This window comes from Odontesthes bonariensis, chromosome 7 (genome assembly GCF_027942865.1).
Source record: "Odontesthes bonariensis isolate fOdoBon6 chromosome 7, fOdoBon6.hap1, whole genome shotgun sequence".
Classification (NCBI taxonomy): domain Eukaryota; kingdom Metazoa; phylum Chordata; class Actinopteri; order Atheriniformes; family Atherinopsidae; genus Odontesthes; species Odontesthes bonariensis.
The window spans coordinates 5,156,943-5,181,198 of NC_134512.1; the positions used below are offsets into that span (position 1 = coordinate 5,156,943).

Sequence of the window (24,256 nt, forward strand, 5' to 3'; positions counted from 1 at the left end):
ACGTCATAGGGATGCGTTGGACTCGACATGATCCAAGGATTCCAACGATGCCTCATTTGTGAAATTTGGACCAAGTAGTCCAAAGTTATTAGGCTGAATGCACTTTGAACTTTGGCATGTTGGTGGCGCTAGAGAGTAAGCTCTTGGGGCATGAAAATTCTTGACTTTGGCTTTGGCACTTGGCTGATTACGTGTGCCAAATTTCACAACTTTTTACCATAGCGTTCATGGGGCTGCCATAGACTTCAATTGCAGCGGAAACGGATGAATAATAAGAAAAGCTACTATTCCAATGGGTTCCTGCAGCTTCGCTGCTAGGACCCCCAATTACAACTTATCCAAAACACAGCTGCTAGAATACTCACTAGAACTTCCAAATTTAACCATATCACCCCTATTCTTAAATCTCTTCATTGGCTCCCAGTAAAACTAAGAATTGAATTCAAATTACTACTTCTCGTCCACAAGTCATTAAATAACCTAGCCCCTCCCTATATTTCCGATTTACTATCTCTACATAATCCAAACCGTCACTTAAGGTCCTCCAATAAATATCTTCTCACAGTTCCCAGAATTCACACGCAAACAGGTCATGGCGCATTTAGCTATTGTGCACCAGTTCTCTGGAACAAATTACCGTTGGAACTTAGGTCACTTCAATCTCTGATATCTTTTAAAATGGGTCTTAAAACATTTTTATTTTCTTCAGCTTATGATTAATGACTTCTTTTTTTACTTCGATTTTTAGTTTTTTTTTTTAATGTTTTAACTGTTCTTTCTTTTACTAAAGCGCATTGAGTCTATGTAACAATATGAAATGTGCTATATAAATAAACTTTGACTTGACTTGACTTGACTATCATTATCATTAAATTAGTGGTGGCCAATGAAGCAGAGAATGAATTAAAATAAGTAAGAACTGGCTGGGGATTTAGGGGTTATCCCTGAGAATAATCCATTCATCCATCCATTTTCTACCACTTATGTGGGACTGGAAGGGGATCAGGGGCAAAGCAGAGATCACCAGACCTCCCTCTCTTCAGCTCTTCCAGGAGGACACTAAAGCATGCCCAAGATAGAGATATAATCTCCTGCCTCAAGGCCTCCTCCCGATAGGACATGTGTGAAATACATGCCTCACACAGTCAGCGTAGATGCTCTAATATGTTACCATGGGAACCAAAATTAAAATTATCACCCTCAGCACACAACAATCCCACTCTAGGCTCCGATGTGAAGCTGATAGGACATAGTCACATAGGGTAGTTTTGACTGACAAACATTTAAGTAGTTTTTAAACAATTTTGTTCTTGTACATTTACTTTAGTAAAGCCTCTGATTATTTGTTCCACCACTTTCAAATGAAGACAATAATTAATAATTATACTGACTTGAGTGGTGCAGTGGAGTACTTTCCATACTTGCTGAGTTATGCTGCTAGAGACACCATATATATGGTCCATGAATATGGACTCTTCCATCAATATTGTTGATATCATCAAGTTGATATGTAAAGTGTCTTTGAGAATCTAGAAAAGCGCTTTTTAAATAAAATATTCTTATCTTCGGTCTGCACAGTTTACATAGCCCGCATTGATATGAAGGGAGGCAAAAATAGCGCCAAGCGAGGTCTGACTTTTTCTGGAGGGACGATTTTGTGATGCAAATGTATTACTCTTTTGAATGCATATTGTTTTGAGAAGCAAGACGCTTTATTTTCGGGACCCTAGCAAACTAGCCGGACTACCGTCGTCAAAGCGGGGGGTAAGTCAATGTTCATAAATGATATTGTTAATATGGGATAGTTCGCCTCTTTTGACATGAAGCTGTACTTCATGTCAAAAGAGGCGAACTATCCCTTTAATACAATGAATAAGAATACATATTGCACAGTTTCAATATCTATCTGAAATAAACTAAGCCAAAATGCAGAAAAAGTAAATACAAGAAGTGGTTGAATAACCTTTTGCAGCAATAACATAATATCATAATTTTCTGTATGACAGTGTCACAACAATGGGATACTCAATGTTTTAGAGTGAGTTTCCAACAAGCCATACATGTACAGTAGGACTTACGACATCATAAACTTTAACATCTAACATTCTACCTAAGGCTTGTAGAGTCTAAGATGTGCAATTTTTCTGAGTATCACAAGGTATTACCTTGGAGAGAACATGTGGACATCGACTCACAGGAAGATTGGTAAATGTCTTTGATGTTTTCTATTTGTGAATAACATTTGTCATTCTAGAACAAAGTACTCCAAATTGCTTGAAAATGGCTTTGCAGGGCTTTGCTTGGCAGCACTACTCTTGATTCCTTTGTAAGCCAAAGGACGTATTTAATTTTTCATATACTGCTTCTGCATTGTTTTGCATTGTTTTTTCTTTTTAATAAATCATTATAAAGTATAATATGCAATGTGTTGTTGCTAATCTGAGGTTGTATATATCTAATTTTAAGACCATGTCAGGAACAGAGGATGCTCCTGAAGAGCAAAACCATAGAATTGCAAGAGGGAATTTTCTTTTCCACATGACCCCATATTATGTGTGCCAGCATCCATCAGTGATTTTACAGACTACATAGATTAGTTTGGAGGAGAGCATCTTACCTCAGAACTCTTCTTCAGTGACTGTTGATGAGGGTGAGGAAGCAGTGGGTCGAAAGGATGTTTCCATGACAACACCAAAAAGAAGGAAAAATTTAAAAAAACAGCACAGAAAGAAAACCATAACTCCACACAATTTGATATAAAAGTAGAGATTATACTACTGACAGCCCATTGGGAAAATTGGCACTGATACAAAGTAGAACAAACTGTGATGTAGAACCAAAAAATACAATCATTATGGGTAATAATTAAAGTAGTAATAATGGGTAAATAATTAATTCCACTTAGCAATTATTTACATCCTGTGTTCTTTTATGTCAGCTCAGAGCAAATATTTCTATTATTTAAGAGGAATGTTGATAATGAATTGCTACTATCGACACTGGAAAGCCTCCCTCATGACTTTGTTCTAATTTTCTCTTTAGTGGAAGCCGCAGAGCAAAACAAGCTTTGATACGTTTAGTGAGTGTTGTACAGCAGGTCAACAGGCACAAAACTACTGACATGTTGCTCACATGAATTAATGAGTGCCACTCATACCACATGAGCGTGACTGCGACATTTGCTTTTATTGTTACAGGTACATTATGATTACAGGATTTAGATCAGTCAAAGATTGTTGCCGTTCTACATCAAGGCAGTACTTGACACAGTTACAACTCATTATGTAGCTTGTAGACAAGATGAAAACACTCACAACCACAACACCAGTCAGACTATCAAAAATGCTTTTACCTCAAACTCTTGCTTGAAGCCCTGGGTGCTGTGAAGCTCGGCAACATGTTCGACAAAGTCTTTCACTGGAAAAGTTGTTCTCTCATCTGAAAGATTCAACAAAATTCAATGTAAATATACACATATATACATGTAAATGCATATATGTATGTATACACACATACATATACATACATATATATAGAAACTCTGAGATCCGCTCTAATGTATGTGTATATATATATGTATATGGGATACAGCTAAAAACACAGAATGTTTAATCCAGATAAATGCAGCCATGACAATAACACTTATAATAACATTTTAAGGGAGTTAGATCGCGATCTTCTTGTAGTGTACTAACTATTTAAATAAAGAAACTTGGAAAATTATTATTAATCTTAATCAGTCTCACTCATTCGTTCTCCTGAATTGACCAAATTTACATTAAAAAAAAAAACACTCAACAATGACTTGTTAACTAGATAGATAAGTTCTTATAACACTCTTGTACTTCAAGGTCGGTTGAAAACTTTAATCAGAACCTTGAAGTACAATTGTTTTATAAGAACTTAATTGGACGTACGGTAGGTACTGTATTATAGAAAAAAAAGCTCATGGCTTTGTGTAATGGCAAGAGAATAGAGAAATATACTGGGAAATTGGGCTCCTAATTGTAATCACTAGATGGCTAACAACTTTTGAAGAAATTGATCATTTTTAACACTGCATCTCTTGACACCAACCATGCGCACATCCCCTCTAAGGCCCAACAGAGATCTTACTGCAGTGTTAAGCTTTTACCAGCAGTCTCAAATATTGATGTTCGAAGTGGCCATGTCTAGGGTTCTGCTGCTTGGGGTGGTTATACATCTTTTCAGGGATTCTGTGGGCCCTCAGTACGTGTTGCAAACTGTTGAATCCTTCTTCCTTGAAAATGTTCCTTGAATCTTGTCCAGTTGGCGTCATGTAGCCAAGGATACAATGGCTGGTTGATGTTGAAAGATGTCGCATCAAAAATAACAAAAAAAAAAATTGTAGGTGCGTTCATCTGAGTGTTTGACTTGGAGTTGGTTTATTTTTGCAAATAAGCCAACTCAGATGAGGTAAACGTCAGTTAAAGCCAGCAAAAATTAACTGGAAAAAATTGTGCCGGTTACTTGTAGGGAAAAAAAATTCTTTGTGTGAAAACAAGCTTACTTCATCTGCTAGATAACATCAATTGCAGCAACATACAGTAGGTTAAACATGTAACAAAAAAAAAGTACATCGAACACAGGAATCAAAAGATGGGCGCCAAGAATACAAGATGGAAAACACATATGACTTCTATTTTTCTTATTTTCTTCATTTCTCTTTCCTTACTTTCTGCAACTTCTGTCTGACCTCTGGCGGTTCAAGAGTTTGACACGTGGAGGCGAGGGCATGATGTGGGCTTAAATTTAAGTCAATGTCTAAAAAAAATGTGGGCTTTTGTTCTGGACATAGAAAGTGGAGGTTTTAAAAAATTTCTCTATTCTTTTGTCTTACCACACATGTTTGTTCAGAGGGTTCTGAACATAAAATGCCATAGTAAGATGTAGAACAAGACTAGCAACAAGGGTTACGGTACAAAACAAATAAGCTGGTCGAGGTGGATGGCCACCCTTCCTGAGTCTGGTTCTGCCAGAGCTTTCTTCCTGTTAAAAGGGAGTCGTTCCTTTTCACAGTCACCTCATGCATGCTCAGGACGGGATACTGGACCGAAGAGAAGTTTCTGCACAATGTGTTGGTTTCCTTAGCTAAGAAATTATTTTTGAATTGGATCTGTATATATGAATTAGACTAATTTTGAATTTAATTAATTGGATTTGATTGGATTATGATTATAATGATTTGGACTCTAATTGGCTTGAATTGGACTGCATTATTGAATTGCCTTGAGATGACATTTTTTGCGATTTGGCGCTATATAAATAAAATTGAATTGAAATAATCGACACAGTACTTAATAATGTACAGTTATGTTCGTAGATAAGAACTGCAAAGGTATAATATAATGCTATAAAATAATCAACATAATCGCAACTGAAGTAACAAAGATCACTTGAATCTTGAATCTTGAATACCTTGAGTACCAAATCCAGATGGGTGTCTGGTGTAAGGTTACACATGAATAAAGAACTAAACAATGCTATCTCATCCTGTGTTAATACAATGGAACACACGCAACAACTGGGAAAATGAGCATCATTGATCACCATCACTGAGCATACTACACAGCTGATCTCCCCTATGCAACTCAGAGGGAATATTTTAAACTTGTCTGGAAGACCAACTCTAAATCACCAGTTCATCCAGTCATTAGCTGCAAGTGTCAGAAATTACTACACTGAGCTCCATCAAATTTTGACCATAGAATTGTCTTCTCCTGCTGAATAGATCTCAGCTATTGTTGCAGCCTTTCAACTCAAACATTTACACAGATAAAATTCCAGGGAATATTGCAAATATTTAAGACGTGCATCCCTCCAAGGTAAGAATCCACCAAACAGAAAATTAATCCAACTTTCAAGTCTCTATTCTTAGAAAACCTGCACCCATGTGAATGTTCTTATGTTATGCTAAATTGGTGTGAAAGTAATCTTTTTATGTTTGTGATCAGGATATCAACACAGATGATCTAGGAAACTGTTGTCACTTCGAGGTTATTGTTACAATAACTAAACCTATTAATCAAACTCGGCATAATTGCCATGTCCACCACCTGAGGATGCAGTCACAGCACAGACGCAACCTGAAGCCATATTCTGAAACTGTGACTCATACTTATGGCAACGCTACGTCAGAATCTCTGATGCTCAGAACATGGTGACATATGGTTTTCTTGTACATTCAGGTCTGGGAACTCTCGATCAGTTCCCAGCACAGAGCCAGCTTTCTTTATCAGTTGGAGCAGTAGCAGTAGAGCCAGTGACTTAAAGAAACTTACCCAACAGATGGCTGTAAAGCAGCACTCTCCAGCACAGACTTATGGAAGGTATGCAACATTTTGGTGATGGACCTAAGCTTTCTTAAGAAGTATAGTTTGTTATGTCCATTCTAGAAGAAAGCCTCAGTATTGCATTTTAGGTCCAATCTGTTATCCAGGTAAACTCCCATGTATGTTTATATATATTTAACCACCTTAATCTCTTCTTCAAGGATGGTGACAGTGTTTTGTTTTTTTCTGGTCCTCCAAAAATCCAATGATTTCTTTTCTTTTGTTTGTATTCAAGACGAGGTGATTGTTCCCACACCATACCACAAAATGGTCAATCAGCCTTTTGTCCATCACCGATACACAGAAGAGTCATCTGAGTATTATTGAAGAACACATGACTCTGAGTTATACTGAGGTGTAAGGCATAAAGAGAAACTGAGAGTAGAGTCCCCTGTGATGCTCCTTTGCTGCTGACCACATTCTCAAACACAACCCTTTAGTTTCACAAACTGTAGCATGTTTGTGCAGTATTCAATAATCCAGGCAAGTAGAGGCTCAATTGTATTAAAATCCTTGGAGAAATCAAAGAACATGATCCTCACCATACTGCCTGCTTTGCCCAGATGAGAGTGGGCTCACGGAAAGAGGTAGATTATGGCATCTTCAACATCAACCCCAGGACAATAACCAAACTATAGAAGGTCCTGAAAGGTGCTCACTTGCCTACTGAGATGAGCCAAAAACAGTCTCTTGTAGTGACTTCAAGGTCAGGCATGACCCAGAAAAATGAGAAAGATACAGTCATTTAGGCTGGAGTGTGTCAACCAAGAAAGTTAGCTGGAGCTGTAAAAGAAAGCATTTACCACTGACCTATCACCCTTGGAAGAGAGTATTTACAGTCTCTGTGAGGAAGCAGATCACCAGTTCTTTCCCATCATCTCCATAACAAGTCCACCCAAGTTACGATCAGTTTTTTTAGTTTTCCATTCTCTGACGTCTGAAACCACAGTGTCTTACTTCCGGTTAATTCCTAATTATGCTATAATAGTGCTGGTAAATACACCCTAAGTTTTTGACTTATGACAATTTCTTATTGTTTTATTTTTAACAATGACAAATTCTTATTCTTTAATTGTGCTGTGTTTTGAGTAATAATTGAATAAACATGATAATAGCTTTAACTGATCATTATTCGAGGTTTCCTTATGTGACAAAAAGCTTAATTCAAGCAAGAACTATCAAATGGTGTCAAGACTGATTCATATTAATCATAGATTTATTCTTGCAGAATCTTCCACAGCACTGTACCTTTCTCCTCTTACTCAGACTGAGGTTGAGGTACTGTAGAATTCATCATAACTGTTCTACAAAAGCCTTCAGGACCCTGAGAGTAACACCATCTGGACCTGTAGCCTTGTTCTGGTTCAGTCTTTCCAGCTGCTTCTTCACCTGACTGACACACAGGCTTGAGGGGAAGGCAGAGGAGGTCTCAGTGTATCCTGATATTGGGCAAGATTTGAGTGAGGCTGTATTAAGATCTATGATGGAGGTGGAGGGTGACATTCTAGGGGTATGAAAGGGAGGATGTGGGTACAGACAAGGTGTGAGGTCTGTGTTGCTGGAGGCAGGGGAAGAGCATGCTGAGTGTTGATCTGAGCTGAACCTATTGAAATACAGGTCCAGCTCATTGGCTTCAGACTTCCATTAGTATGATCCTCTTTTACATTAAAAGCCTGTGATCTTTTTAATTCTGGACTACACATCTCTTACATTGTTCTACTACTGGAGCTTGTTTTCTGAACTTTTTTTTCAAAGCCTGTGTGGTGACATGTTAATGCTGAACAATGGGTATAGAAGGAGGTGAGGAGATCCAGATTTTGGTTTGATTTTTCTAATAGAGGATGGACAGAGGAGCTGTATACATATTTTACATTTGCATAGAGTAAATTCAAACTTTGTATTTTCTCTGGAGCAGCAGTTGACAAATTGTTGGAAAGTATGAAGTGTAGCAGAAAGGGAAACTTGGTTGAAATCTCGAGAATTAACAATGAATAACTTGGGATGTTGTGTTCGTAGCCTGGCAACAACTGAACTTATAGTGTCACAGACAGTGTTGGCAGCAGCACAAGGTAATATACAAACCGCTACCAGAATAGCAGAGGTCTTCTCTCTCAGTAGATATATGGACGTTGAGGGACTTTTTTTTGTCTATGTCTTTCTCAATGACATTTTGATCATCTCAAGGACCCTAAAGGAACACAAGGTCAATGATCGCCATGTATTACAGAGACTCCTGTAAAATTGCCTGAATGTGGAGGCTGAAAAGTGCCAGTTCCATGTCCCTTCAGAAACCTTTTTGGGCCTTGTGTTCGACGGAAGGTGAAGACTGATCCTGAATAGATCAAAACACCACCCGGAAACAGCTTCAGTGCATTCTTGGCTTCACCAATTTCTACCGGCGTGTAATCCATGACTACACGTAGACAGGTAGCATCCCCACTTGCAAAACTAACCTCTTCAAAAATCCCTTTCTGTTGGTCTACAAAAGCAGATGCCACCTTTGAATTCGACACTTAACTTTTATTTGGCCCAGATTTGAGGAAAGTTAAACCTAATGCCCTGTCCCGTCAGTTCTCTCCAGCTAATGAATCCTCAGAACCGGAAAATGTCCTCCCATCTACCTGAACCATGGAAGCCCTTACCTGGGAAATCAAGGAAACAATTCAATAGGTACTGCAATCTGAGACAGTTGGTATGTTCCCTCTTCCTCTTGCTCATCTGTGATCAAATAGGTGATCCCTGGGGTGAGTAGAACTGTAACCTTCCTAAGGTGTTACTTCTGGTGGCCTTCCTTACAGAAAGATGTGAGAGAGTAGATTGTGGTCTGCTCCATTTGTGCTCATAATGGCCCTCATTTATCAAGCCGTCGTAGAAAGCATCGTTGATATGAGCGGAGAACTCGTCGTACGCAGAGGCTCAAGTGAGATTTACAGAACATGCGCACCACACCAATCCCATCGTAAGACCGAGTGGCTGTTGATAAATCCGGCGGCTGAAATCCATCGTAATGATCCTAACCACGCCTTCTACAAAAGGCCGCACCTCTAGAATTTGCGACAGGATAGACGAAAGGCGGCAGAGAAACGCTGTCAAATGCGTTGGCGATGTAAATCGCAGACCGGACGAGTTATGTATTTTCCCCTACTGTGATGGTCAATAAAATGTGATAAACTCCAGATTAAATGAAATCTAAAATTGAACGATGTTTTACTTTTTCTCCAATAAGATCAGGAAGAAGTGGTCCGATATGCAGCTCTCCGACGCAGCATGTCACAAACAGGGGGGGGGGAGAGCTCCGATCCAGGTTTGGATTTGAGTGCCTTGGAGGAGAGGGTGGCTGGCCTGATCGGAGCTACGTCTTTGCGTATGCGCAGTGTTAAAGCGCCTCTCCTGTACGGCTCATAAGCCACTCATCATTTTCCCGAAAGAAATCCTGCCGGTCCCAGAACACTCTCTCGCGCTTGATGCGCGCGTTCAGGTCCTCTAACAAAGCCAGATCTGCCATCGTTTCGCCATTACCGCACCGCTAGAATCACCTCTTAAATAGGCGGTTGAATAATGAGCCATCACTCTTCCAATTACGGAGTTGTACTTGTTTAATTTTTTTATTTATTTAATTTGCGTTTATGTTTATATTTATGTTGAAGTCAAATAAAACATGGGCCTTCTTTGAAGTGATAAGTCTGTAATTTTAACCTAGGGATTTGTTGCGACTCATGAGGCACGCACTAGTGACGCTGCTGTTTATGTATGCTATTGCAGTCACCGCAAGTCAAAATGGAAAAGTGCGCACACGGCCTCAGACCTGTCGTGGTGATTTCATCTTTCCTGCGCTCACGATGGATTTGATAAATGCCAACCTTTGCGCAGAAAAGAACGTACACACGACCTACGCATGTTTTTCGTCTTACGCAAGTTTGATAAATGAGGGCCAATGAGATTAGTTCTCATCTGCCCTCTGGTCTCATACAACCACTCTCAGTTCCCTATAGACTATGGTCCCACATTGCTCTTGATTTTGTGACAGAATTAACTCCCCTTCAATGGGAAGACAGTGATTATTTCAATAATCGACAGAATGTCTAAATCATCTCATTTTCATGTCTTACAGAAACTCTAAGCTGTCATCTGAAACCGCTAACTTTGTTGTGGAACATGCTTTAGACTCCTCTAGAAATTTTATCAGGTATAGAGGACCACAGTTTATTTCCCAAATTTTGAAATCATTCTGTTCCGCTATGGGGGCCAAGGTCTGTTTGAGTCAAACCAAAAGACATTCCTTTGAAATCCATATCCAAGAAACTATCCCCCAGATATATTGGACCTTGTGAGAAAGAATTTGTTCTCAGTCCCACTGCTGTCTGGTTAAGACTGCCTGATTCTCTGAGAATTCACACCACTTTTCATGTTTTAAAGCCTTTTAACTCTAGTCCTAGATACGCTTGTTGAGGGGGTGGAGCCCAGAATTCCTGCTCTTGAGCCAGACCACCTGCAAGTGGGATCCACTTCACCTGGAAAACATCTCTGGAACACTTGCATCATTCTACAGGGGAATACTCACCAGAGTTACCTACCTTTCTCCATCAGTTACTGGAACACTTACCAGGCAGGTGAGTAAAGTATATTGATAATCCAAAGAATATTGAGATCCAACAATCTCCATTCCAACAAAGGAACAATCCAGTGAAAAAAAGAGCCTCCAGCGCCCGACGTAAGCCAAGGAATCTTTATTATTCTGTTCCGCTTGGAAAACACTGTACACCCTCCAGATAGGAAATACTCAGTCTAACTGCTCTCTCCTCTCTCCCGGAGAAAACCTTGTCATGGTTTGACCTGCTTTCTTGAATCAGTTTTGTGTCTTAAAAAAATGGCCTCAATTTAACTATGTTCAAGAATTAAATGAAAAAATTATTTTAAACCAATGCTTTTTTTAGACCAATTTGTCCTAACATCAACCTCACAGAGAAACTCTCAAGCCTGTGTCTATTCTTTCTCTTTAGTATTGCAGGGTAAGGGTCCAGCTGAGATTTCTCAAAAAGTGATGATACAAAGACAACAGTGGGACAACAAGAGGACATGAGGCCTGAGCAGCAAAGACTTGATGTTTACTGGACACTAATCCATCTCCAAGGACTAAAACATCGTTCAGGGACTGTGGTCATTGCACTGAGCATTAGCATTAGGTCCACATGGCTAAACAAGTGCAAATGATTTATTTGTTTCCCTAAAGTTTGTAGAGATCACATCCCTTCCTGATCTCTGCCAGAGGTTTCTTCCTGTTAAAAGGGAGTCGTTCCTGGCTTGAATTGGACTATACTATTTAAGTGCCTTGAGATGACATTTGTTGTAATTTGGCGCTATATAAATAAAACTGAATTGAATTGAATTGAATTAAAGTGTAAGACGTTTTGAGGCAGTTTATTTTTTTGACCCGTTTACTACTTTGTGTACTGAAGCTTTAACATGTTAACACTTACACAGCTGAAGAGCCATAAATCTACAATCAACACATGGTCACTCTTGTGATCTCATCACTCACATGATAAAGGCCACTATTTCTGTTTTGTTGTCCATCTTCTTCTTCTTCCAATCAAGTACATACACAAACACGCACAGCAGGTGTGTTACCTGTTATTTTGTGTATTGCTTCTACAAATGTAAAAAACCATGTAATCTAATTCAGAAATATTGGCAGTTCACATATTCCTCAAATATGTATTAAACTTTGAATTCTGAAATGTTGTTTTGTGATTGAGTTCATTCATTGTTGAGTAAAGAAAAAAATATAAATTATCAAAATGTAAATATTTTTTAGGTAGTTTGTTTCATTCTCAGGACTGCCACCTGCAGTTTTGTCGCCTGGATGTGCACACATCAATTCATGTTTGTAATACTTGGTTTACATTTGCTGTTCTCATCCACATGAATAAAGCCTCACATCAAAATTAATGACACATGACAAGCCATAAGGGTAATAATTTCCCCACTGCTCAAAACATGACCAGCTGCGATTAGCACCCATTCACATCTAAAACACTGTTACAAGCCACCAGGCATTTAATAAGCATCTAATAATGAACACCACCTTCAGCCAATACATTTGAATATTTTCACCAACCAGTAAAGAAAGAGATAAAAGTCAACCTAAAAATAACCATTACTGCTTGTTTATTTGTTTGTTTCAATCATCAAAATTTTTCTGATTTGCATATTCGTAGTGAAATGTCATATTTTTTCAAGTGAATTCGCTTCTAAGACATGAGAATATCTCTTAGAACTAACTAATATTTTGTAAAAATTCAGTGAGAGAGTGAAGGAAATTCATAAACACACATCATTCTGAAAAAGTAAAGACATTTTGAAAAGGTTACAGATAAGAGCTGAAATGATTGTGTGTCTGAGTGTATGAGTTACCACAAGTTAACGCAGCAGTGGACTGTGCAGCAATGACTCTGGGTGATGGGATGTCATCAATGTAAAAGTGAGCCGTCTGAAAACACACTCTGCAGAAAAGCAAACACATTTTATATCTTTTAAATCTTTTATTTAAAATCTTTTTTAAATAAAATATTTTACTCGAGTCACCTAATTTTATCTTCAAATTCATACAGTGTAGTAACAAAGATACATCATTGTGAATGATCTATGTTTAAACATAAAAACCTTTAGAGAAGCAATGTTGTGTTTAATTTGAATACAAACTATAAAAACATTTAAGAGAAAAAAGAGCAAACCAACAAAATCCCACTGAATCTGACAGGCAGAAGATGCTTTTGGTTTTTATGTGATTAACCTCTAGCCCAGATTTTTGCAAAAACACGGTAGTCTTCCCATAAAAACAGGTAACAAAAAAAAAAGTTCTGCAAATCCTTGGTTTATTTTTGAATGGACAGGACAAGATGTGATGAACCTGTTTGGACTTTACGGATTATCAGCACACAGACAGACACACTCTAAGATTAAAAAACAATACTACGGAGAAACACAAATCATTTCCCAATGAGTAAAATGATAAACTGACTGTATTTATATGGTGCTTATCTAGTATAGCTGGCACCTCAAAGTGCGTTTACACTGCCACATGAGAAGTGTAAAGACGGGCTACACAGGCTTACTGGAGACGACGTGGGGTTCAGTGGCACCTTCACACTGGATTAGTCATGTGGTTGCTCAGAACCTTTTAGAACCGACCCTCTATACTTGGACAACTTCATTCCCACTGATTGTGTCCTCATTTTTATCATCCACTCTAAGGTCTAATGCTCACATTTCTGTTATCGCTCAGCTTTTAAAGGCAAAGTTCTTGTTAAAGATCATTGGTATATTAAGTATTTGTTCTTGAAATGCTAATTCATGCTAATTCTAGGAAAAAGTCTGACTGTAGTGATAGATCTGTGAAACTCAACAAGCAGAGCAAGACATCTGTAGAAAATGAGTCATGAGGTCTGATCCTTCAGATGGCATCTAATGTAATAAACTATAGCAGTCAAAATATACAGTCATATATATGGTTGTCATTGTCGAAATCTAATTTGGTGATATTGATGTGCAATACAAGAAACTCAGCAAGAAGTCAAGCCAAAACTAAGCATGGTATAAATTTCCATTGCTATGCTGAAGCCTAGCCCGTCACAGCTTAATCTGACAGCGGTAGTGCTAGGAGAAGTTGGTGTATGACAAAGATCTGTCAGAAATAGCAGTTCAATGTATATCCATTCTTGAACAATTTTGAACCCAATTCCAGGTCTTAAAAGAAGGGACAATTTTAAATAGGGGTTATTTCAGTGGGTTCAAGGATATGTTCAGTCCTTCGGAGCTCCTGTGTAACCTGCCACCCGTGGGACAGACTGCAGCCCATTTTCATTTCACAAATTGGCTTTTCTGATAACTCATTCCAGATATATCATTGGGATAGACAGACACACGGAGAAGCTTATCTTCCATTTTCCTTGTCACTAGGGTGACCGTTCTTCCCATGTTTGGTTGCTTGAATAAAAAAAAAAACATAAAAAATACCCATCATAGCTCAAGTGCCTTTCTGAAAAGTTCAGAGATTTCTAACTCTGAAAAATAGACGCCGACTGCAACGCCTTTTCTAAATTTGACTTCATGTGGCTGCATACACTTTCTATTCATTTGGAATAATTTCAAAAAGTGCTGGGTGTTATGTTGACACAGACCCTGGATGGATGTAAAAATGGATGTACTTGTAACCTGTGTGAATAATGATAATACATTTTCTTTGTATTGCACTTTATATTTAACAATCTCAAAGTGCTAACAATCCCAAAGTGCTAAATAAAAGATATATTAGCAGTAATCCTTCTTAAAAAGGTGAGTTTTTAGGTCTCATCTAAAAGCCTCTGCAGTCTGTGGGGCCCACAGGTGGCAGGGGAGGGTGTTCCACAGCCTCGGAGCTGCAGAGGAAAAGGCCCGATTGCCCATACTGTGAAGCTTGGTTCTGGGGGCTTGGAGGGTGTTCTTGGTTGCAGAACGGAGGGTGCAACATAGGGTGCATGAGGAGGTCTTGAAGGTGAGCAACTCTTTTAAGTATTGGGGGGCATGTCCGTGAATGCACTGATGAGTGAGGAGGGAGATCTTGTACTCAATTCTGAGTGGGACGGGGAGCCAGTGTAAAGATTTCAGGACGGGGGTGATGTGGTCGTATTTGCGGACCCTTAACAGGATCATGGCAGCGCTGTTTTGGATGTGTTGCAGTCTCTGGATGTTCTTTTTAGAGATTCAGATGAGGAGAGCATTACAGTAATCAGTAAGTGTGATGTCACCAATTAGTATGTGGACTTTCTGAAGCCTCGAATTCAGGATTTTGACTGTTCCAACTGAGAATGCCCATTAATTAGGGGCTTCTAAATCACATGGAAGCGCTGCTGTAAGGCATACTCTGCATTATCTTCAATTTTAGTTTAAGTGGGACCATAATTTTTTACTAAATGTAGCATAAGAGGAGTTGAAACTAGTATCTGAAACTATTTATCCATTAAAGAAATGTTTATTGTAGAAATTTTCAGTTGAGAATAAGGGTCATTTTTTGTAAAGATGCTACGTGCTTTGCATGGTAATTTTTGTGCTTCTCTATCATTATTGCAATCTTGTACAGTCAACTAAAGTCCTCTAAATCTGCTTGACCTCAAATGCACAGCTGTGTCCAAATGAGCACTGTCTTGTCACATGGGAGCAAAAATGGGCACAATAACAGTAAGATTAGTGCAGATTTGGCCTCCTGCCGCTAGCGTTACAAGACACTGACATAACTCCTTATGCCTAAGATAATCAGGCAGATGTCCTTTTCTATATATTGACCCTCTCTAGACACATTCGACTAAGTGGGTGCTCAAAGGGCTTCAACCAAGACACGTCCTTCACTAAAGATTAATCCACTGGTCCAAAGATTATTACCAGCTTAGTACTGCTCAATCTTGGTGATACAACAACAAGCAGAGTGCACAACAAGAACATGTTAAATCTCCAGCATGACAGATAAGATATGTTCGGTTTGTGAAAAATATGACTGCAGGACAGCTTGTTTTTGATCGGATTTCTGAAGTTGTTTATTTCACAGTTGGTCAAGTTGGTCACAAGGTTTGCAAGATGTTTTAGGACGAGAGGAACAAAGACTATTGGATTTTCTAAATGGGCTTAATGTTGTTATCTCAAAATCCTGCATTTGGATGTCCAAAGAAATGAAAAACTGCATCTCTTAATTTTTTTTAAAAATAAATCCATACTTGGCAATGAAAATCGTGTGGTGGAAACAGCGGAAAGCCTTTCTGCAGTTCACTGGTAGTGGTATGAAAGGATAAAACAGGCACAGCAGCGTTTGTGAGAGGGTTGTTGGTGAACACACACACACAGATTAAAACACAGAGCACAATGTAAGACAGTGAATGAGCCTGGGTTATTATTTGATTGGAGAGATTAAGCTTTGGAGGAAAATATGACAATCTCTATTTGACAAACCTCCCTGTGTGTGTGAGTGTGTGTGTTTGCATTTGAACAATCCTCGGGGAAAGATTTCTAATACTGTCATAGACCAATTACAAAAATACAAACCATTTTGAAATGGGATCAGACCTGCCAAACTACTTTTGTGGTAGTTTTGCTTCAGAAGGTATGACTTTGTACTCATCCTACTATTGTAACTAATGTATTATCATGTTACAATAGTAGGATGAGGTGTGTGTGGAACCTGATTTCTGTTTAGACTGTTGCTGCCTTGTTGAGCTCTCTGAGATGACAACCATGGCTTAATCTAAACCATCAATGTATATTTTAGATCCAATCCCAAACAGAAGGTTTTTCCCTTTATCAACCCTTACATGTTGAATTTGATCAATCAATCCTTGTTTGATCTACTATGTACCACAGAGTTTAAAGTTGCTATGAATAAACCTTTACTAAAAATATTCTTGATCCAATCTCCCTTTTATGTTTAAAGTTCTTTGAAGAATTGTTGCAGTTCAAACCTGTGACCATTTACACTAGTAATCAGTTTGGAGAATTTCAGTCAAGATTCTCATAGCACAGACGGGGTGAAAGCTACCAGTGATCTTCTCTTGGCCTCTGATGGTGGACTTGTGTTTGTGTTTGTCCTCTTGGATCTCAGTGCAGCAATTTGATGCAACTGATCACAACATTGAATTGCCAAGGCTCGAATATGTCATTGGGATTAAATTGACCACATTGGGCTGGTTTAAATCATAGTCATCTGACAGATTTCAGTTTGTTCTTGTAAACAAAGAATCTTCTTCGCACACCAGAATAAGTCATTGCGTTCTGCAAGGTTCCGTGCTTGGGCAGATTCTTCTCAATCTATACATGCTTCCATTAGGTAACATTAGTAGATAGCATGGGATGAATTTCCATTGCTATGCTGATGATACTCAGATATACTTGTATGAAACCAGATTAACCAATCAGTTGGTTAGACTACAAGCATGTCTTAAAGACATAAAGATGACCCAGATGACTGAAATTTCTGCCTCTTAATTCAGACAAAACTGAAGTTTGACACTGTCGAGCCAGATAATTACTCTAGATGGCATTGCCTTGGCTTCCAGTACAACAGCAAGGACGCTTGGAATTATTTTTGACAAGGATCTATCCTTTGACTGACATAAACATATTTCTAGGGCTGCCTTCTTCCACATGTAATATTGCCTAAATTAGAAACATTCTGTCTCAGACTGATGCAGAAAAACTGCTCCATGCATTTGTTACTTTAAGATGGGACTACTTTAATTCTACATAACTGGGCTGTCCCGAAAAGCCTGAAGCTGATCCAAAATTTTACAGCGAGAGATCTAGCAGGAGAAATAATGCTTCTTTAGTTTTAGCTTCCCTGTTAAATCCAGAATAGAATTAAAATTATTTTCCAAACATATAAAGCTCTCAATGACCAAGCTTCAAGATATCTTAAAGATTTCATAGGATGAGAACGATATTTCCCAACAGATCACTTTGCTCTCAGACTGAATGAATGATTGAGAATTTTCCAGAGACAAAAACATCTCTGAAGGGAACAAAATTATTATTATCAGCCTTATTATTATTATTATTATTATTATTACTACTAGTATTATTCTTGTTATCATGGGCTATATGTAATCACAGCATTGCTGACTTGAACTGCAATAGTCAGAAATCTCGTTCAAATGCCACACATCTTTAAAGGACAAGACCGTTTTTTTGACATTGGGCCCTTGATTTCACATTATAACATGATGTTCTACTCACCCCTGCTTGTTGTTGGTAATTTGGAGCTGCTCCGAAGATATTCGAGAGGCGTCTGGCTGCTCTCTTGAGATATTCGGCCATGAAACGGTTTCCTATGGGCAATGTTATACAGGCAAAAACTATGCTGTTTATAATTTATTAATTACTGTACACTAGCACTGATAACGTGGAGGTGCGTCGCTTACTTAAAAAAATCTGTGTTACTGTAATTTTGAATTTTTGTCGTAAAGTGGGTGTTACTGACGTCATCGTCATGCTACTACCACAGACAGCCCACAGACCTGCTGCCTATTTATTCATTCGGCTAAAATTCAAAATTACAGTAACCCGGATTTTTTTAAGAAAGCGACGCACCTCCACGTTATCAGTGCTAGTGTACAGTAATTAATAAATTATAAACAGCATAGTTTGTGCCTGTATAACATTGCCCATAGGAAACCGTTTCATGGCCGAATATCTCAAGAGAGCAGCCAGACGCCTCTCGAATATCTTCGGAACAGCTCCAAATTACCAACAACAAGCAGGGGTGAGTAGAACATCATGTTATTATGTGAAATCAAGGGCCCAATGTCAAAAAAACGGTCTTGTCCTTTAAGTTGTTTGTATGAAGATCATTTCAACCATGACACTCATGATATTATGATGCATGCATATGAATACCCTTTTGATGGACTACAAATTGTGTTGTACCACAGTTTGATAAGAACCTCACTTGATCCCCTTTATTTGAACACTGCTGTATATGCACAGCAGACTGAAGAAAAGTGCTCGTGTTACCCATTTGCCATGTACCTCTCTTAGATTTGGACTACATTGTTACAAAAGAGCTCAATTAATCTCACAGTAATGTGTAATTTATATAATAATGGAATGACAATGTCCCTCTCTATGTGCAACATATAAAAATAAATAGTTTTATCTTGTCTGTCATTTACATATTTAAATCTGCAGAAGTACTGACCTCCAGTAGATGAAAATACCAACTAGGGCAATCAAGCTGAGGATGGTGAGAGTGGAGATGACAGCTAGAGGAACCACAGTCTTCCTCTCTCTTACCCTGATCAAGCCAACCTGGGACTCGTGGCTGCTGTCACTTGCATCTGGAGAGAATGAACAAAAGGGGGTAGAAATTAAAGATGCTTCTGGAACATAGAAAGTTTGAATTAGGGTTTTTCTGTTTCACACAAAGGCTTGTTTTTGTCTCATCATTTTCGGTCTTTAAAATTGTGAACTACATTTCAAGTTATCCTAAATGTAAAAGTATGTGGAAAAAGTCGTTTTATTGTGGATCTCATCCTAATATTTCACATGCATATATGCTTAATACCAATACATTTAGCCAACATAATTTCAACTGAACAACCATTTATAATATCTATTCACTTTTTTGTTATAAATTTTCCATTTATCTATTCATTTAAAGGTAGGGTAGGAGATCCTGGATTTTGAGTCAAGCGAAGCTGCATTTTGAAAATACACAGGTAAAAAGTCCCAACCCTTTTCTTCACTTTCCCCCCGAAGGCACGCCTCTAGAGTACATGAACGCGCACGAGCACGAAGGTGCATGAGCGCTGTTCTGACAGCAAGCATCGATCGTTGCCGTATTTAGTATTTAGTATATGATAACTATACGTTTAATAATGCTAGGTGCTAGCCAAGCTGGCTCTAGTTTAGCTTCCTGCCAAGCTTCTGGACGCGTAATTCGTTCACGGAGCAGGGTACGCGCACAGGAGGAAGGAGTGGGAGGGAGGAGCAGGTTGCAGTTTGATAGACGGCATCAGAATCCAATCATTGTGAACGGTCCGTTCACAATGATTGGATACAGTGAACCCTCGTTTTTCGCGGGGGTTACGTTCCAAAAAGAACCCGTGATAGGCGAAATCCGTGAAGTAGTAACCTTTGTTTTTTTTACAATTATTATACAATGAAATACTCCATAATACATTGAAACCAAAGAACAAAACCTTTTTACAGGCCCAAGCATTTGTTTAACACATAAAAGTACTGTATAAACGTTTTTTTTTTTTTACAAATAACTACTGTACAGTAAAATAATCATTTTAATCGAACTGAAGGCTTCAAATTGCGGAGATTAGCGCCGCCCCACCGCGACCCGAGTCATTGGATTAGAACGGGAGAAAATGAAAAATGATTTTGAAAAAAAATACAAAGTACAGTAGGACAAATAGTGACTCATGTGTATTTCACTGCTCTTCTGACTGAGCCGCTGCATCCTGACTCCGCTCTGTAGCGTTTTTTTCTTCTAAAGCCTGCGGTGCAGGTGTGTTTTTTCGAGAGAAGAACATAGTTATCGATAGTTGTTGTCGCTCTTTTTTCTTCTGGGCAAAAAGATTCTTATATACCGACATGCCACCATCGATTATGTTTGAGATCTGTAATGAACGTGTACGTGTATATTTTAAACCGCAACGTTATTGACACACAGGTAGAGTAGAAGCGGAGAGACTGTTTAGCCAATCAGAATGCAGAACACAATGCACGATGCAAATCCGTGAAGCAGCGAGACCGTGAAAGGTGAACGGCGTTATAGCGAGGGTTCACTGTACTGTTTTTCCTAGATTGTACGTTCTAGAGGCCACTAAAACTTTTCATATTTGTGTCAAAACTTTTAATTAATTGGTTGCAATGGGGGTGTGAAGAGTATTTCAAGCAATATGTAAAAAAATGTTCCAGAAAAAGATGCCCTACCCCACCTTTAAGTTTTATATTTTAACTTTCCTTTAAATCATTATTTCAAGCATCATCCTCTACTTCTAGCTAACTATTTCAATCACAGCTCTGCTTGCAAAGTAGTGGGTAACACCAGGCCCATCTCAAGGGAGCTGTGAGACCCTGTGCAAACATGAAATGCGAGACCCTCTCACACGTGTTGTACTGTAGTACTGTGAGTTGGATTGCATACATAATCTCAGTGCAATACATTTTTTTTTAAAATTTGAATAAAACTACCATTTACATAAGCAACTACCAGCATAAGCTCAGCTATCATGAAAGGATTTGAAATCAAAACTATCAGCTTGAAACAATTTAAAAGTCAAGTTAGCTTGGCTGTCTGTTTTGACTAGTACTTCTGTGCTTTAGTTGTATAGCTTAGATCTTGCTTAAAACTTGTCATTGTACATGGCTTATATCTATACAGTGACTCACAGTTTATTATTATACCAACCGAGGGTTTTGCTCTCAGACTGCAGGCTTAATTGTGGTTCCTAGAGTTTTTAAATGTGGAAAGAGAGGCAAAGCCTTCAGTTTTCAGCCCCCTTTACTGTAGCACCAGCTGCCGGTATGGCTTCGGGATGCAGACAACCGCTCAACCTTTATGTTTAGGTTTAGAACTTTCCTTATTGATAAAGCTTTTAGTTAGGGATAGCTCAGGTTACACTGCAACTCCCCTTAATGCTACTTTAGGCCTAGACTGCTGAGGGGCGACCCATGATGCATCTCTCCTCTGCTCTCTTTACTCTCCATGTACATATGGCATTATGTTTGTCACTAATTTTGTTTCTCTTTCTCAACAGGTATCCCTGGTGTTATGGTGATTGTTGTCCCCTCTTTCCTGTCCTCTCATTTCACAATCAGTCGAGGCAGATGGCCGCCCTCCCTGGTTCTGGTTTGGATGAAGGTTTCTCACAGTTAAAAGAGAGTTTTTTTTTTTAAACCGTTGCCTCATGCTTGCTAGGGATGCAGGATTGAATTGATGGGAAGTTTCAATGTGATCTATTAAACCTGAGCTGGGCAATTTTTATTTTTTTTAAATTGGAATGATATAAATTGGAATAATGTGGACTTTAATTAATTTGATTTCTATCTATTGTAACTGGATTATAATGAATTGGATTATAATAGGCGTGAATTGGACAGTATCTTTAAAGTGCCTTGAGATGACATTTTTGTTATTTGGCACTATATAAATAAAACTAAATTGAATTTAACAGAGTTGACTTATCACTGAATATCCGTTTCATCCAATCATACACCAATTCTCTTTTGGCCCACTGTAACCTTGTTATTTTTTCTGCTAACATGTTAAAGATGGTTCATATTTGGCTTTTCTGTATCTAAGTCCCAGTGCATTCAGCCAGTTTCTAAGAGTTCGGTCACAAACATTGGGCCTCATGCAACAACCGTTCATACGAACAGATTTGTTCTTAAGTCGTGCATACGAGTGATTTAAGATAATTTGCCGTTTACCAATTTTTTCGTATTTCAAGTTTTCTTTCAGGTACGAACAGAATTTTACGAGTGATCCAGACCTGTCGTAGGAGTTTCGTAAGTTAGTCTACTGTTATTTGAATCAAGTTTGCTTGATTAAAGTAATACTATGTAACATTTCTACCTTAAAATAACAGCTTGAAAAAAATTGTGTGGCTAGAAAGAGTTTTAATATTACGATTGGCCTGTCTCCTATGACCTTCGGGGGTCTGAGTTGGAAAAACTGCGCTATGTAACTTTGCTGGACCGGCCCGGGAGCGCCCCAGGAGCTGAGCGGAAGTACTTCGACTTGATTTCTGGCACACCTACCGCAAAAACAAATAGACCCCTCTCACGCTCCCAGTTACATTTGATTACTCTTACCTTCTCGGTCGACATAGCTTGCACCTTCTGACTCCTCACCGGTTCGTCAACAAACGTGAAACGTGAAAGCGAAAGGGTGTTGTATTTACGACAGTGTAACCGTGCATTACCTCCAAGCCTGTAGGGGGAGCTCCATAATGGGCTTTTTGAGAAGTTACATTGTATTGCTTTAATGGATTGTATATTTAATTACTTTGAAGCAAACATAAATAAATATATATACACCATAATGATGCTGACATTGTTCTGTTTGGCTTAAATTATGCACTAATTGAAGGTTAGTTTGACTCTGTATATAACAAGGTCAATGGGAAGTGTAACCAGCGGCTGACTTGTTAGTTTTGGATGCCTGAAGGGCGGATTATAGTTCTGCGTCTATCGTCTTGACGTGTTGCTTTGCTCTGGTCGCGAACCACTTTTCATGTTATGGTTCTGCAACCTCGGTCTGGAATTTCTCAGGACGCACAGCAGTTTCCCCTCGCGACAATTTCGGTGGGCGGTGACGAGAACTTCGGGGGCGCCGGCGGAAGTGTTTATTTTTCAAAAAAAAAAAAAGTGTATGCAAGATATGGATGTGGAGTTGCTCGACATCGAAGAAGAACAGCTTCTTTTACTGGAGTTGGCGAAAATGCAAAGGAGGAAGCCACACAGACAACCGGAAAGGCACACTGAGGACCAATCACAGCCGCTTTTGTCTGCGCACTTCCGTTGGTGGTCTGCGTGCGTCTGTCGCGTAGTCAGGATTTTTCTGAGGTGCACGACAACGCGCGCAGAGCCTCTGCGTGGGGGAGTGGTCAAGATTTTGACGCTCGCAGAGGCTCTGCGTCCGAGCGTCAGAGGCTTTGCGTCTGAAGCATAAATCAGCCTTTAGCGCGTCAGGCTCTTGGAAGAGACCGTGTAGATATCCTTGCGGAGACAGATGAATGGCTGACATCGTGATTTAGATTGCCAAGGACTGTGCTGCTGCAAATATGCAGCTTGCTAGAGCCACAACTCCAGAGAGAAACATGCCGATCAAACCCAATTCCACCCAGCAATAGACTGCACATATATACGCATCAAAGCACCAGTGCTGTTGTGGAGCGCATTATTGGTGAACTGAAGGCCAGGTGGTTGTCTCTCGACACAGCTGGGGTCAAACTGCTCTATAGCGGTTTGCACAATATTGCCATGAACGAGGGTCTCCACCTGAACCAGCCCAGGCAGACCAGAAGGTGTGGTGCCAGAAGACCCCCCTCATGGACCGCCCCATCAAAGTGCCGTCATGATGAGGCAACAACTGATTGCACGGCTTTAGTTGCTGTCATCGAGCACATTTTTAAGCCATTTTCATATCAAACCATTTCTTCTTTATTTCGGTGACATTACGAACTTCAAGTGACACAGAATTAACAGCACTCATAATAACTTCCCAGCCTTATATGGTATTATTTTGGGCGTAGAGTATGCAAATTTACTATCCTTGCGCACTTAAATACGCACGGGTGGCATTCATCATTTACGCAGGTTGTTTACACACTTTTTCTGAAGTTAAGAACGTTTGTTGACTCTAACAT

The 24,256-nt window shown here is 39.1% G+C and overlaps 1 protein-coding gene across 2 annotated transcripts in view; it reads right to left on the minus strand.

Annotated features, from left to right (window-relative positions):
* ptprz1a (protein tyrosine phosphatase receptor type Z1a) overlaps window positions 1–24,256 on the minus strand; it is a 144,390-nt gene that overhangs the window by 47,434 nt on the left and 72,700 nt on the right. For both annotated transcript variants that reach the window (XM_075469295.1, XM_075469293.1), the window contains 4 exons: window positions 19,069–19,207; window positions 12,768–12,856; window positions 3,353–3,438; window positions 2,618–2,638 (listed from right to left, as the gene is read on the minus strand). In XM_075469295.1, the coding sequence (XP_075325410.1) occupies window positions 2,618–2,638; window positions 3,353–3,438; window positions 12,768–12,856; window positions 19,069–19,207 (335 nt within the window). The remainder of the gene's footprint in view (window positions 1–2,617; window positions 2,639–3,352; window positions 3,439–12,767; window positions 12,857–19,068; window positions 19,208–24,256) is intronic.